The sequence below is a fragment of the Hetaerina americana genome, unplaced genomic scaffold (genome assembly GCF_022747635.1).
Source record: "Hetaerina americana unplaced genomic scaffold, ioHetAmer1.1.p SCAF_32, whole genome shotgun sequence".
In the NCBI taxonomy this organism is placed as follows: domain Eukaryota; kingdom Metazoa; phylum Arthropoda; class Insecta; order Odonata; family Calopterygidae; genus Hetaerina; species Hetaerina americana.
Genome location: NW_027286897.1, coordinates 1,611,916 through 1,628,376, shown reverse-complemented (window position 1 = coordinate 1,628,376; position 16,461 = coordinate 1,611,916). Strand labels below are relative to the sequence as shown.

At 38.5% G+C, this 16,461-nt stretch overlaps 1 protein-coding gene across 1 annotated transcript in view; it reads right to left on the bottom strand.

Annotated features, from left to right (window-relative positions):
* Nucleotides 1–15,067, bottom strand: part of LOC139691313 (ABC transporter G family member 20-like) — a 94,312-nt gene extending 79,245 nt beyond the window's left edge. Inside the window, exon 1 of the mRNA XM_071589078.1 lies at nt 14,862–15,067. Coding sequence (XP_071445179.1) covers nt 14,862–14,899 — 38 coding nt within the window. The 5' untranslated portion in view covers nt 14,900–15,067. The remainder of the gene's footprint in view (nt 1–14,861) is intronic.
* Nucleotides 15,068–16,461: the final 1,394 nt, after the last annotated feature.

Here is a 16,461-nt window from a genome sequence, read left to right as displayed (position 1 = left end):
CCCTACTCGAAAGAAATCATGCCGGAAGGCGAATTAGACATCCTCAAACGAGGTAATATATTGCTTCACATAGCTTAGGATTTCCACTCGCTTCTTAGACACTTTTCACGGCCAAGTGAGGGTGACTGACCATCGAGTGACGCTCTGCGCACCTAAACAGCCGTTAGAAGTTGCCCTGCGGCTGCAAGAGTGGGTGACTCAAGCCTAGGTATGCATGGAACTGATGCAAGTATGCTGAGCTCAATTGGTCGGCGAGTCAAAGTCACATGTCGCGCTGCCATTAAATCTCTCTGGCAATAAATGCTTTATTGAAGTTTTAATTGTGAGTGGTAAACTGTTGGCGTATTGCAATTGCAAATTTGAATGCCGTGGAAGCCACATACTCGTTGAAAATTCACCCTGAGATCGTGATGTAAGAGAATGCATTGGTGAGAGCCGGTTATCATCTTGTTTCAAACGCGTTTCCTCTCTTTCAGGGAGAAAAAAACAGAGCAAGAGGGAAAGTAGAATGATTTTCAAAACTTTATTGGTGCCATAAGTTGTGGTCACGTGCATCGGCAAGTAAGTTGAGTGAAAGATTTCGTAAAGATAAATCACGGTCCTGTTAGTCGAGTCGGAATGTTTCTATAAGTAGCATTTTCTTCGAAATTGAAAATAGCCCCATTCAAATGAGTGCAAACTTAATGTACCAAAACGAGTTTTCATAATATTAATCGATATGGCAGTTCAAGATATTGCTTTTAATGGAAACGCTTGGAATTGAACTTATCTGAAGAGTTATATGAATGAAAAACAGTATTTAAGATGTTAAACTTCCAAATTCGGTTCCAACGGCGACCATTACGCTAAAGTAATATGTTGAATCCCCGCAAAGAGATACGTGTAGTATATTCATTTACCTGGCCAGAAATAACAATGAATACCTTGAGAAAGACCATTTTCATTGCAAAATTTTAAATGAATTTCTTAGTTTAACACAATATTACAGGATTCGCACACGATTTCAACTGACAACATAATTAACAGACAACAAAAAACAGTAAAAATAGCTTGACCCTTAATCGCAGAAATAACCACCAAAGATCGTTCGTCAAAGATATGGTCTCACACTTCCGAGATAAAAGAAATATAGAGGACTAGGAGACTCATTCTAGCGAGTTTAAGAGTCTTAAGCCCGTGTCACCCGATCAAACTTCGATGCAAACTAAACGTGATAGAAATTATCTCAGCCAACTCGGAAGCCAGTTAGTGTCATGCAAACTGTTTTCTCCTTTCACACGGACCCATAATAGTTGAACGTTGATCCGTAAAGATTTTGGCTAAAGGTTTGGCACTGTGGTTGGAGTAAGATTTGAAAGCATAACGATAATCCTCCCGATGAAAGACGCGTTCATCTAAGAAATCAAAGATCATATACGGAGTTTCTGGATCCCCTGAATTCAACAACGAGATGGAATTCATGCGCTCTGTCCATGTTAAATAATAAAATAGAGCACGTCATTAACGCCCACATTCTTTAGGAAAAGATCAATTCCCTCCCGAATGCCTACTGTATTAGTAATACCAAAATAGAAAATGTAGACTCGATGAAATACTTAGGCGTTTCCCTCACTCACGACCACTGCTGGGTGAAACATAAACGGGGAATATATGGAAAAGCTATCAAAAAGTTAGGAGTTGTTAGAAGAGGATCGGAGAAGTGGGACGAAGAGTTTAAAGAGTTATCTTTCGCTGGCTAGGCTTCATTTAGAAAATGCTGCTAGTGTATGGGATCCTCATGAAGTTGGATTGAATGGCCGAATTGGATCGCGTGCAGCGTAGAAGAAGCAGCGCAGAGGCTGGGAAGCACTCACGGAACAAAGGTTAAATTACAGATATAATCTCTTGGATGAATCGGAAGGATGTCTTTTTAGCAATCATATTGAAAATGAATTATTAGCCCCATCGTATTATGGTAGGAGAGGTCTTGTGAATAAAATTAGGGATATTACATAAAACAGACAGGTCTATAATTTCATTATTCCCACAAACGATTAGGGATCAGAATTACGTTATCCGACTGAGACCTAACCTTAAACCTGGGCAGAGTATTTGGGTTTCTACAAAGAAGAACCTACTTGTAAATTTTGAGAATGAAATACAAAGAGAAGTCGTAGACTCGAAGAAAAATAAGCACAGACGAGCACAAAGCGCCACACCAGTATTGGGTATCTTGGGTTAAGATTTACTGCAAGCGAGAAGATTATATTTACTAATAAACTGTTTGATCAATAGAAAAATCGTACGAGTTTAATGGTGGCATAGGAGATGATGTAGTATTATATTAGTGGGTGTGATCACAACAAGAAGTTAAGGGGAATTGACTGCGGAGCAGACCAACATAAGGAAATTTTCCATTTCTCTCAGAGTGACAAGAACACTAGGAAACATCACGCAGGACAAATAGAATTTTCAGAAAATACTACCAAATTTTATTAACCAAAAATTACTCCAATAGCTGGTACACATTAAACTCCTGCCACTAGCACTCGTAATGGCTTGCAGGGTAGGATTTGGATGCTGATACAAACTCAACATTATGAAAAACGCCAGTGCAGCCTCAAAATCGTTCTGGTTTATCAAACAATGGAAGACAATAAAGTAAATCAAGTCTATATTTTTATCCAAAGTGTCATTTGCCAGTGGTACACTGACACGCTCCTCTTTTAGCGGCGTATAAATAAACATAAATGTTTTCTTCTCGCCGAGTCACCCGAGTTCTTCAGTATTTGGGTGCGTTCAAGTTATCGTCAAACGGTGACACATTTCTCCCATTCGCTTTACCAGTAAACCTGTTCGATGACTTATTTTATCGAATATAGTTGTATCGAATAATCTTGAGAAGAGAGAATTATACGTTCAAGTTGTTCCAATCTGCATTTTATTGTTTTATAATAATATTTCAAGGGAAATTTGAACAAATAAATATCGCGCGGAAAACCTAAAAAAAAACACGAAGATCGTAACTTGAGGTTCTGAGTTCGGTCGCCAAAGGGCAATGAGCTCTTAACAGGTGAAGTATTTTTTTTAATCTCACATTTGAAGCGGATTTATTTCGTGAAAAACCATAGCAAGTGATCCAATTAATCGTTGCTCTTTAATACACGTCTATTATATCATCGGAATGAGTGTATTTATCGAAAGCTAGCTAGCGATAAGCAGTACTTTCCCAGTATTCGGGACGGAGAAATTGAACGTGGAGTTGCAAACACTCTAAGGTTGATCTTAGGGCCAGAAATGTGTCACGGCCATCGAAATTCGGGCGTTCCTCATCTAGGAATCGGATTCCCTTGAAAACAATGCTCGCGTAATAAATTTTGCAATGCCAGGAGTTTGTTTGCTGACGATAAGCATCCTCTCAGCTCTTGATTTCCCTATGTGGGCGCTCAAGAACTCGAAGTCGTCAAGAGAAACCGAGTGAGATCATTTACTCAAGCTGTTGACTTACTTTGAATGCCCATGTGTAATGAAATTTCATGCAAAAACAACCCAAATTTATACACATGAAAATCATCCCAAAACCAGGGTTATTAGAAATCAATTACTGAACGCTGTTATCACTTACATTCAGATGACGCGAAATACCTTGAAAACAGTTAGGGTTTAATTAAAGATCAACTATGGTGAACTTTCGTACGATACAAGCGTCACGTTAAAGCGTTTCAGCGTCTTGGAGGACGCTGAAGGATTAGTCAGTCTCAGAATTTTAATAATCGTATTTCTTAAATCATATTTTCAGCGAGTTTGGTTTTAGTGAATCAAGGAATTTTGTTTTGGTGAACTAATGGAGGAATCTCTTAGGTCAGGGTAAAATTTAAAAATAAAAAAATACTGACATTACTGAATACAAATCCGAAGGTATGTTAAAAACACAAAATTTTGTTAACAGCGTTGGTGTACCCTGGTGTACTGCAACCTGACCCGGTGGGAAACCCGAGAGAACTTCTTGAATACCATACGCCGGAAAAACCTGAGATCCCACGAACAGAACAGCTGTCGAATGGAATTAGAAGGACTATGTACGAGGCCTATTTAAGTTCACGTTATTATCTTCAAAAATGAAAAGGAAATCTAATTATTTTCCTTAATTATTATATCCGTATTATTTTGTCTTTGATTCAAGATTCCAAACATTTACCATCGCGGTAAAATGACTTCTCAGTAAATAATCTGTGATCCATGCTTATGAAAGGAATTCTCCATTCCCAAACGTTCTCCATAATAACGGTAAACAAACAATTAGCTTTGTAGCGATAAGCAAGAAACTATTATCAATACTTACACCAGTTAGGTCCGGATAACAAGTTACTGCAAATTGAGGTCGCGGAGCAATCATAGCGGGGGAAGAATTTTTTTCTGAAACCTCCTCGGGAATAAATATCCTACCATTGTTATTTCAAGGAGCTCATAAAAAAAATGAGGACTAACTAAGTCATAAAAATAGCATTAATATTCAAGCATGAAAAAATAGCATGACAAGGTATTACAACAGGTTCATCAAAAGATTTCAGCAAAAATAACTTCATTGAAAAAGCAGGTAGTTGGAACAGCAAGTCATGGGATGAGAAATTCGTCGAAAGCTCAGCATTTTTTGCGAAGTCCCCAATTCTTCCCTCTCGCCCCGACAGCTCCCGCCTTCACTCTGCCCCCAATTTAATGGCCCGCCTGAGAATCGATCGTCTTTTTTCCAAAATACCAAAGGAACCACGCCCTTCTGAGGTCCGGGATCGCCAAAGTTTCAATGAGAAACACACGTTTTCATAATTAAAGTGTCGCAACCCACTGATTGTAAGTCATTATGGGCTATGATGAACAATCTAAAAATCGCGCGAACCACGTGGTGATAACTGCTCAATAAATCATTTGTGTGTAAATACAACGCTATTAGAATAATCAACTTTGGCTCCTGAATTAAGCTCTGTAAATGCATAATAGTTTTTCAATTAAATCGACAATTGCTACGAGCACTAAGAAATAAACCCGTTTTTAAGAGGAAAATAACAAAAAATATTGACTTATTGGTTTGCAGAGTATACACTTAAGAGTCAAATGAATTCGCTACACCGTAGTATCTACAGGATTAATGCTATAATAGAAATACTCATACATAATGTAATATACAAACACTCATATGCATATGTATCGTCATGAGGAGATGACTGGGAACGTGAGAGGAACAGGGAAAAGGGCGAGAGATAGGACCCGAACAACCACCACCTCTTTGACAATGTCGCGGAGAAACTATTATGCACATAACAAGAGTATTTTCCGTGGAACGTTAAGTCATCAATGTTGTTTTCCTCTCCTATCACCATATTGGAACACTACAAAGTCGTGGCCTCACTAATCTTTCAAAACAATCGGTTAGGGATAAAGTTTCTTATGGTTCTAGATGACCAATATTATTTAGGTTTTGAGTTTTGAATATATAATTGAGTGTATGCCCTCAATTGAATCTTGTTTTCATGTTAAAAAAGGGATCCTAATTGTGTATATACTATCTCACTGAGTCAGCTTGAATGGAATTAAACCTTCCAAGACACCGTTTCAGGCGGCATAAATGTGCCACGTAGTTAACAGCACAGTATCGCATATATTACATATCAATATACCGATGTAACAGACACTAAGTAATTCAAGAATTGCAATTCCTGTCATATGGAGGATACGGGATGAAATTTTCAAACAATAAAATACAGCTTGTGTTCCATTAATAATTATTACCATAATACAACTCCCCACTTTGTAGAATAGCTCCTCAAGGGCCCACTTATTAGTATACCACAATCAATCATTTTAAAGGAGGATTGGACGGGACCAAAAGAGCGATTGGAAATTTTGCATTGCCAAACTTAGTTTTTGAATATTTGGTCAATGAGCTCGGCCCCAACAGGCGCAATTGATCCTCACATCTCAGGAGTAAAATACACAGCTCCCAACCTGAACCAATCAAACTTTCCCCTCGGCATACAAGGTTAACCCCTGATGCACTCCGCCCCTACTCATCGCAACCCCTCCACCCAGAGTGTCGACCAAGGACTGTTAAACTCTCTCGCGTGTCCATTCCTCCACCCACCGATCCCCTCCCCAAAACCCAATCTCCCTTTGAATCTCCAGAAAGCTTAACTGTTGCAATTGAGCACGGACAAGCATAAGGCATAACTGCATATCCTGCAAGGATCTATTCAACACTCCCTACCACGAGGGCGTGTGGCAGGGAGTGTTAGATCACCGACCATTAGAATTATTGGCGATTATTAACACGGTGTATCGTTTTGCTTTTGGGAAATACGAAATACCCTACGTTATAGCCACAGTTGTTTTTATCATGAATGGTGCAAGGAGGTCAAGGTGACCTCTGAGAAAAAAGACTCCTTAAGGCCATCTGTTCGGTAGACAAAGTACCGTAACTTCTCGATATGGTCTAGGACAACTATTTAATTCGGAACGATGAAAATTTCCTCTGTTTTAATGTTGAATTCAAATTATTTGCATTGATCTGATAGTTTAATAGCTAATGTTTTGTTCTTCCAAGGCCTACCTCAAAATATAACCCCTTCGTTTATCCCTTTATATTTTCTAAAATCGGAAATATATTCTCTTTAGGTATTTTGTTTGATTCGGAGATAACTTGTAGGTGTGTCTGGGATCGCCCCCGAACGGTTGATAGGTATTCAACATGATCTCTGAGCAAAAATGATTTTCTTAACTTTTCTACTCACTCTCCACTATTACTAATTTCCCCGCCACTTGCTTGATAGATCCTAGTTTCCTTCGTGCAGCTCCGAAGATATTCCCAAAGTGCTTTCCAACATGTCACGTCCAATGATAGTTTGATTTCCAGATATTAGACATGATTGCAGATTTCATATCCATCCCTTCTAGGCTTTGATTGTACATTCATAAGGATTGCTTGTCCAAGGAAGGCTTGTTGTTAAAAATTTGCCAGGGGTAGGAGGCAAAGTTGTTAAGATCGCTGAAAAGAGCCTCATAGTCCGTTTGATTTCTTTAAGCATCGGTAGATGGCCCAAAAATGGGCGAATATTATGACGTTTCGGTTATATGGGAATTGACGTTATTGACGTAAAGGAGAAAATGAAGACGGACGGAATGAAGAAGACGGACTCAATGGCATAATGGCAATCACAGAATTCCATAAATTGTCACTTTTCATCACTTGGGCCCCAAACGAAAATCCTTAACTCATTTTATTAATTTATCTTTAAGTATACGAAGTCACTGTCCACATATTAATTTATTGCGTGATTATTTGTTGAAGTTTAAGAGTATGGAGCCTAGAAGATATCTGGATACTCCAATTTTAGAACTCCGTGTTCATGTTGAGGATGTCGATTTGGAGCTTGAATTCAATAATTAAAATATTATTTTGTTTCTTATAATATTATCATATATTTGGATGCGATTTAAGCGACCAGGACGATTGAATGGATCAGTACACATTAACCTAAATGTCCTGTTCAGGTAATCTCGATAGGCAGGTTGCCCACAATGGACGTACCATTTCTTTCACAGAACCCGTGATATGAAGGGAGCTCATGTTATAGACTTACTTGTTTATAATGACAGAATGTTACTTTCATAATATTACTGCCATTCAAATAAAATGTACTCATGGGATTAATAGAAAATGATGTACTCAAATATGTCATTTGTTGTATACTCAATGCCCAACCATCGATTAATAAACATTCCAAAACGTTCTGACAGTTCTACAAATATTGTGATAAGGATAATCATGTATAAACGGCCTCCGTACCTAAGGAAGGCCTTAGTCACAAGATCCACGATTTCTTTCGAGCGTGACTTTTGTGAGCCACCTGAACTACGCAAATGTCTATAGAATGGGAATGAATCCACACTCGTCAAAAGTATGAATATCTGCAAACATCTACATGATACCCTGCAAAGCCACCTAGGGTGTGTAGTAGGGAGTGATTGCATACCAGACTACTTTGGAAATGAAATGCATTTAACTCCTACTGCGGTCGGGTAAAGTTATTCTGATCCCTTATCGTTCGTGGGGAAAATAATATCTTACATCTATCTGTACACTATCTCGCAAATTTTATTTACATTATTTCTCCTGTAGTAAGAAGGGGCTAATGATACATTTTCAACATCATCACAATTTATGGAACAGGTTTAGTCTATAATTTAACCTTCGATCCGTGAGTGATTCCCAGCCTAGCTGCTATAATATTTTGGGTACGCTACTAAGTTTATCATAAAAACGTTTTACAAATCTAGCTCCTCTACGCTGCACGCGATTCGATGGGACAATCAATTCAACTTCGTAAAGATCCTATACACTTGCAGCATATTCTAAATGAAGCCTAGCCAGCGAAATATAATATTGATATTTAAACCATTCCCCAGTACTCATCTTAATAAGTCCTATTTTTTCTCAGCCTGTCCACATATTCCCCGTATATGTTTCACCCACGAAAGCTCGTGAGTAAGGGTACGCTTAAGTAGTTAATGAAAGGAATGAAAATAATACTTCAATATCCCACCTTCTCATCTCAGCTCCTGTGTTCGACATTTGGTAAGTATTTCTTTCCACAGAGACGATGAGGAAATCAATCTTGAAACAATGCAGTCCTTCGATCATCGTGCTCTTTTGGTTTCAAAATAATTATGATAGAGGATGACGTTTGCGATTAAATTCATTGGTTACTCTACCAAGGCCTCAAATTTAGATATTTTTGGCCTTGGAAAATGAAAACTTTGATGATCGAATTTGCTTTCACATTCTGTTTAAACCTTGAATTTTGCGTTAGTTGATACTTGCTTTTGAAACTTCTGCTCTATTTCATGATATTTAAAATCTTTCCTATATAAAATTCATTACTCGCTCTATTAATCAGTGTTCTCTTCAGTGAATCGACTCATCATAAACTGAGCATGAGGATGTACATAAAAATACCCCCAAAAAATTGTTTTAGTTTCAGCGGACACCCAAAGACATTAAAAAATGAGAAAGGAATAAAAGGAGAAGGTTCAAAATTAATTTCGCGGAAGCAGGGACACAAAATACATTGTAGTAAAAAAACCAATTTTAAACCAACAGGCCAAGCATCACCTGTGAAAAGATTTTTAGACTTGAAGACCACAGCAGAAAGATCTTTTAGTATCTATTTCGTCGGATTTTCGCTTTATATGCTATTGTTTCACACTTATCCATTGTATGTTTTTCAGAAGTCATGAATGGACCGTAAAAACGGTTCTTTGTTATAGGCAGATCATTTATTACCTGATATGCCTGCCTTCATCAAGAGATGATTCAAAGAAGCTCTCAAGAGTTGTATTGTTTCCTATGATGATAATCAAGGAGAGATTTATGATCGTTTACTAAAATATCCGAGAACTGAACTTTTATTACTAATTCCCAGAAAAACTAAATGTTTTCTGCTAACATCAGCAGTCAAACTGAGGCAATACCTCCCATTAACAAGATACGTGGGCGAAGAGAGCACTAAAATACACACAGTGGACAGCTGAGATTTGCCAATCGATTGCAATAGAGCAACCAGAAAGCATGCGTCTAGCGAAGCCATTTTCACCGTTTCTGAATGCGTGGGAAATTAACCATTGAAAAATGAGTGAACGAAAGAAAGAGAAGTCACTCCCGAGGTCTCTTTCACCGATGGTGCCTGGTTAGATTTTACGTCAAACATTTTGTGACAATTTCTGAAGACACCGAGTTCCAAACCGCCAACCCGAATGTTGAAATTACCACCACCAAAACACCTCACTGGCAAAATTTTGAATTTAATTCAATAGTATCAACCGGATAGGCGAATTTTGTCCTTAAACGACGATTTTAACTTTCACTTATTTCAGCATTGAATTCAGTACTAAATTCAGGATACTTCAAATTGCATTGTTCAAAAGGGCGAATCGTACTCGATATACGGGCCATATTCCATTTTCAGTAATGAAAAGAGAAATAAATGCGATAATTATTTTCCAGCCGATTCTTGAATTCAATTCGCCTATCACATATGAAGAGGTGTTTCTATTATCTGCGGTGCTGGAATCAAAATTATTTTTGTAGAGAGCAAATTTCCATCATCTGTCGATAAAAATGTGCTCCAGGACAAAAACGCCGCACGAAGATTGAAATATCTCAGAGTTTACAAATGGGAGACATTCGTAAATAACCTCTATTACTGATGGTGTTCTAATTCAGCAGTGCATTGCACATTACCGTCAAAACACCAGTGAGGTTCTTTAGCGATCTCCAACGAAAGTAATGCTTTGGCCATTTTTAAGTGTAGTAAATGTACGGCAAATGACATTACATCTGATACCACAGCCGTTTCCTCGTCATAATTATGGATGGGATCTGTCATGATGAATGCTAATACCCAGTTTACACTGATGACATTCGTAGCAACGTAACAACCAACATGTACGTGGGTCCACACTGCCATTTCACTACATCGTAACTCGACGTTGCCCTCCACAAAAAGAACTACGGATAAATGAAAACCGCGTAAACAATTTCGCGCGTTTAATACGCCCAATTAAATTGTTTTTTTTCTTTTTAAAAGGTTTTTTCAAAGTTAATTGCAATAAAACTTTGTATACATGAAAGAAATTTTCTAAATTATTTTCTGTACATGCCGATTTGCACCCTGGGCAATAATAGCAAAATTTCATACAGGCTAGTCGACAGCGGTTTGACAGTACAAATTGATAAGATAAGACGCTCGTAAGTTCTTATCAATTTCCAGGAGGCGTTCGACGCGTTGCGGTGGTCGGTACATCTGTTGTGTAAACGGACATAAATCTTTGTTGGAATTGAAACATAAACACTAGAGTCGATCGAAAACAAAACAAAAGTGTGCGCTAAAAAATTCGAAAATTGAAAGGAGCGTTCTATCGTGTAAAAGTATATTCTGAGAGATATAGAGAGTTTTAGCTCCGAGTTCGCATCCCACGTTGAACCTTCTGATTTCAGTGCTGGTACGAATGACTGAAGTAAAAATCATGCAAAACGACCTTAATACGCACTGGTGGACGAAGGTAAACTATTCCATGGGTTTTCATCGTCTTTAACGCAAATAAAAATCGTCATCCACCCTCCGCCGGACGCCACCTTTTAGACTTCCCTTCTTGATTCCACTTTGTCAGACTATCACCCTTATTGACCGCACGGATGACGCTACCATAAGGAGTAACAGCCTCTAGGGGGTGGCTACGCGTAGAGTGGATTTTAGAGAGGCGAGAAAGGTTGAGAGGGACTAGAGAAGGGAGTGGTTAACTCTCGCAGTTAATGAGATGGGGTTAACGGCGAATCGTCCCAGTTGACGGACGGGAACCGAACTCAAGAGTACTCTCCACCCAGAGCAATAGGTCGTAAAAACGTACGATGCCTGTTCAAAAGGTACCCGACCTTTTTTATACCGCGCCTCCGGTTGGTTATTTTTTAATCCGCTTGGGGGTCTTGTGCCCGCGGAAACTTCCCGAATAACAGCTTCAACCAGTTTGTGGATATCTTATTTTGCTGATTAGTTACGGCCGTGAGATGAATAAATATGATGAAATTATGAAATAAGAGGAATATTTTTCAATAAAGATTCATGCAGCGGAAACTTTTGATAGCATCTATCCTCTTCCTTGGGCATAGCTTTTCTGTTAGATCTCGCACCTTACGTAATTGCAGTCATTCCGTGAAATACTTCAAGGAATTCAATTACATAAAATTGATTACGAAATACTGTATTTATTTTAAATTGTTTGACGCGAGCACACCTGAGTTTTAACCATGATCTAAGGAATCATGAATATCAACAAAGAAACAACACAATAAAGCTACATAAGGTTCAGCCGGAAAATTTATTTAAGAATTATTGAAATTAGCATGTAATTCTCTCAGGTGAATTTTAGCCTTCAGTTTTTGTCTTAACAATGTTTTCATGCCGGCTAGTTTTGTTTTCTCCGTGTCAGGTTTCAAATAATACTTAAAGCAACCATAGAAACTAGTTGCCATGACAACAATGTTAAGTAAAAAACTTGTTCTTATAATGACACATAGAAATATTTTCCACATTGAAGAGCTTATTCCTCGAAATTATGCAACAGTGACACCACATAATGGCTGGCAGCGTAGTAAATATTCTTCAGCACTGTTAGAGTTCCGACGAAATTTTCTAGTATTTCTTTCTCCACATTTCAATAGCTCCAAAAATAGGTGCCATGCCAACAAACTTTTGGCTAAGTTAAACTTCAGAATAACGAGATTTGCATAAAAATCTAGAAACTAACAATAAACAACAAGCGCAATATCCAAATTAAAAAGTGTATTGCACCTCTCTGGCCAAAACATATATGATATCTCTATTTTATTAATCTGAACTAGAAACAGGCCCCTTTTATGAGCATATTATAACTGATTTACAAATCTCATCGTAGGTAGGATATCTCATGTATATGAGATACGAGAAGGAGATATATAAGAGAGCATGCATAAGAGAGATGCATGTAATAGAGTGTACAAGGCGAGATAATGATAAAGTATAGAAATTACACGTCTCTTTACAAAAACAAATAAATGCCTTTTTTTCTCAAAAGCGATGAGGAACCATTATAATTGTTATTGTCAAATGTTCCCAGTTATAATTTTTATTGTAGTTGACCAAGTTTTTCACCATTATTTTACCCAACTTATATGAAACTAATGCTATGAATACTATGTATCCCCAGTATCGGTAAAATAGTAGTTGAAACTAAATTACTGTGGTTAACAACTAACCGTTTGTAAGACTCATTGCCATCGTCTTTCTTTTAGTTTCTAATCATTAAGCAATACATGATGTTGATAATTCAAGTCTAGTGTGCATCTACTCCTTGCCACACACCCTCTTGGTGGCTATAAAGGTATCATATAGATCATATATAGATGTACAAGAAATCATTGGTTGCATTCCATAATATTTTTCGCATATTGCTCACTTCACAACAAGATATTCAAACTCTCAACTACTCCTGATACTCAAAAATTATCTCATATTTCATAGCCTCACAGATTTGTTCCACACAATATATAATGAATTCCCGTGAGTCGGCCGTCCAACAGCTGGAAATCTGAGCGATCGCGGTAAAAGGCACGAGAGAGGATTTTATCGAAGAGGCGACGCTCCCCTACTTCCTCCACTCTCCTATTTCGAACTTGAAAACGCGCATATCGTATGTGCAATTGTATGTGCAACTGGCAAGCTTCCGGCATAGAATTCATCATCGTTTTACAGGCCCTGGGGAGAAAGGATTTTTACATGTTGCGACGCCTTTCATTTGCACCGCAAAGTGTGAAAATATGAAACTCTTTAGTACAACACACCAGCATTGAAGGACGCGATTTCTTATACGACGCAAAGGTTTACAAAGAGATTACACTAAATATTTCAGTCGTCAAACCCAGCAGAAAATACACCACCCAGTAGGTTTCAATACAAAGGCAGGGACGAGTGATATTCCCAGAACGTACGGAATAATAAAGAAAGAAGATAACCTTCCGATGCATACATTGAGATTTTCATGCAGTAGAGGATACCGCGAAACTGGACTATCAGTGTTGCGCTGTCAGATTTCCGTGGTATATTTCCCTTTTCATTCATACAACCAACCCTAGTTTTTAATTAGATAAATATCAACATACTGTAAAAGTTCCGTAAAATCACAAGCTCTTGATAGCATCGTTTCAGCATTGATAATATTGTATCTTCTAAGCCAACACAGGCGTATGGCAAGGTACGTAAGAACATTATCATTTCAAATCAAAATGATAAAGAGTGCTAAATATTATTGATAAGGATTAAGAAATAAAAATTCACTCCATGTCTATCTTACAAATTCTCTGGGTTTTATGTATTTTATGTATGTTATCTTGGTTATATAGTATTCAAGAATCGTGCCAGGAAAAAATCAAAAATTACAATACTAAATGGAAATACTTGTACTTTTCCACAGATTTAAATCTGAATCTAAATCTTTGGAAAAGTACAAGTCTTTCTTTTTAGAATGGGTATTAAACACTTCCACGAAGTGAAGCCTGAAACAATAGAATATATTCAAAAATCACAAGCATATCTTTCAACACTGAGCTGTACTTCTTATTTCTCGGATTCTTTCTTAAAAATGTGATATAAACACGATGCGGTGATGTGAATGGCATGTTGTCTGCTTACATCGAAAAATGCATTTCAACTAAATCAGGCTATCAGTGAAATTCAAATTTGTAAGAATGCAACGAACTATATCAGGGGTCGTAACTCCACGTTTCTTCCGTCAAGTTCTCAAATAATTATGGGGGCGTAACCTCTTAAATTGATTAAAATTTTCAGAAGCAGATTATTAACATCGCATAAATCTAATAGTCCAACTCTCTACTGGCCGGATTGAAACACTTTGTGGGACCCCGACTCAATAGTAGGTGACATTCACACATTTGCTGTAGGGTGTCTCATTTCTGATTTCTTTTTCTGTGCCTCGAGTGGTTTTCCAGAAAGCTCTGGTGAACAGAAAACAACCAAGGGTTTTTCTGGAGAGCCAAAGCCATCCTTCGGCTTTGAACATGGGATCCAACAGGCTAAACTGCGACTTTTAAGCCATCGCCACTACATAAACAAAGCAGAAATTACGTCTATCAGGGTGGGAACCAATTTCTCTCCCAGTGATGCTCAAATACGAACGTTGACCAAACGCGGTGCACAGGGAATATCTCCCCCTCGGCACGCAATTTCGGTGATTTCAACGACCGATGCCGCAAGTCGAAGCAGGGTATAAAGGGAACTCACGTCGGAAGGTCCCTCGCCGCGGAGGCCCCTTCGTCCATAGCTCACAAACTTCCGGCGCGATTATCCTCGGGAAAGAGACACCGACGTCCGCGGATCCTTCGCCAACCGCACCGGCACGCCGACGATCACAAAAACGAATGAAAACACAACACAGGACCGAGCGGTGCTGAGGGAGCACTGAAACGAAGGGATATCCTTCCGACTGACACACCTCCGAACGGGATGAAGAGAAATCGAAGAATGCCGCTGCGCGTACAGCGCAGTGTCTGGTTTCGCGAAAGGGAGAGGAGTGGGGATGATGGGGAGCGACGGTGGCTCCGCTATCCCCTACTCTCCTGAACTAACTTATTTCTTCTTTCCGAACCCACCGACAAAGGTGGACGCTCCCCGCATCAACCCCACCTCTCAGCCTGCCGCAGAATGTGAGATGACAGCAAAGGAAGTAAGACTTTACCCTATTCCGATCTCTTCGAGTTTTTGAACTCTTGTCCTTAGTACACAATGCCCTAGCTTGCCGCCCCCGCCCTTCCACAATTCTCTCCACACCCCTCTTCTCCCGCTGAGATGGAGAGGGGGATGAGACGGGGGGTGGGACCTTGAAGGCCTTGATCTTTTTCCTGGACGGTCACATCCTCTAGCTCCAAGGAGACTTCCTTCTTCCCACATAGTTAGGGTCAACCCCAAGGTGGTCTCGGACACCATGAAGTGGCTATCGAGTGCCGTATGAGGGTATCGGGGCTGATGCAGTCCTCAAAATAAACATAGAAATAATTACAGCAACGCAAAATGCATTTATTATCAGCCTTTAAATCCAGAGATTAAATGACCGAAGGCGTCTGATTCCCTATAGAATACTATTTTCTCACGCAGTAATAGCTCATTCGTCTGACATATCCTTCTTTATTTGGTCTAATCATTGATCTCTGGATCAACCTTTGGCAAATTCCCTTTCATAACCCCTTCTTACAGGTTACGGACAAATCAATCATGTTACAAAGTCTCTTATTCATCTGGAGAATTACCGCTGAATATGGTGTCTCAGCATATGTGAAATGATCTTCTACTCGATTTCTTAAACAATTATTTTACAAACATTTAACAGGGGGTTGGAACATACAATCAGAGCTGATAGTTTCTCATGCTCTCCCATTCTGGTCGGCAGAATACACACTTAATCCGCAATTACACTTGTACTCAGGGTATAAGAGGAGGAACTCATTGATTTCTATTTTTGGAAAATATTTTGCAAATGTAATTTTTAGTTCTTCTTCAATATTTTTATTTTTTGCACAGATAAATGATACCAAGTAACATAGAGTAAATCCCAGTCATTTATTTCAGATTTGTAGTAAATAAGTAACATTCCATCGTCTAATTGTATTGATTTTCAAGTAAAAATCGTATAAATTGATTTTATAAGTATTATTTCATGTAATGTTTGTTACAGTTTGCATTCATTTTTTCACGTTTGTCATGAAATTGAAAGAACACTGGTGCAATAAAGTTTGGCAATCACTGGTCACGAAAATATAAAATAGGAGCATAACAAATGCATAAATATAAACACCTACGTATATGGTATTTGGTTAGCATATATTTT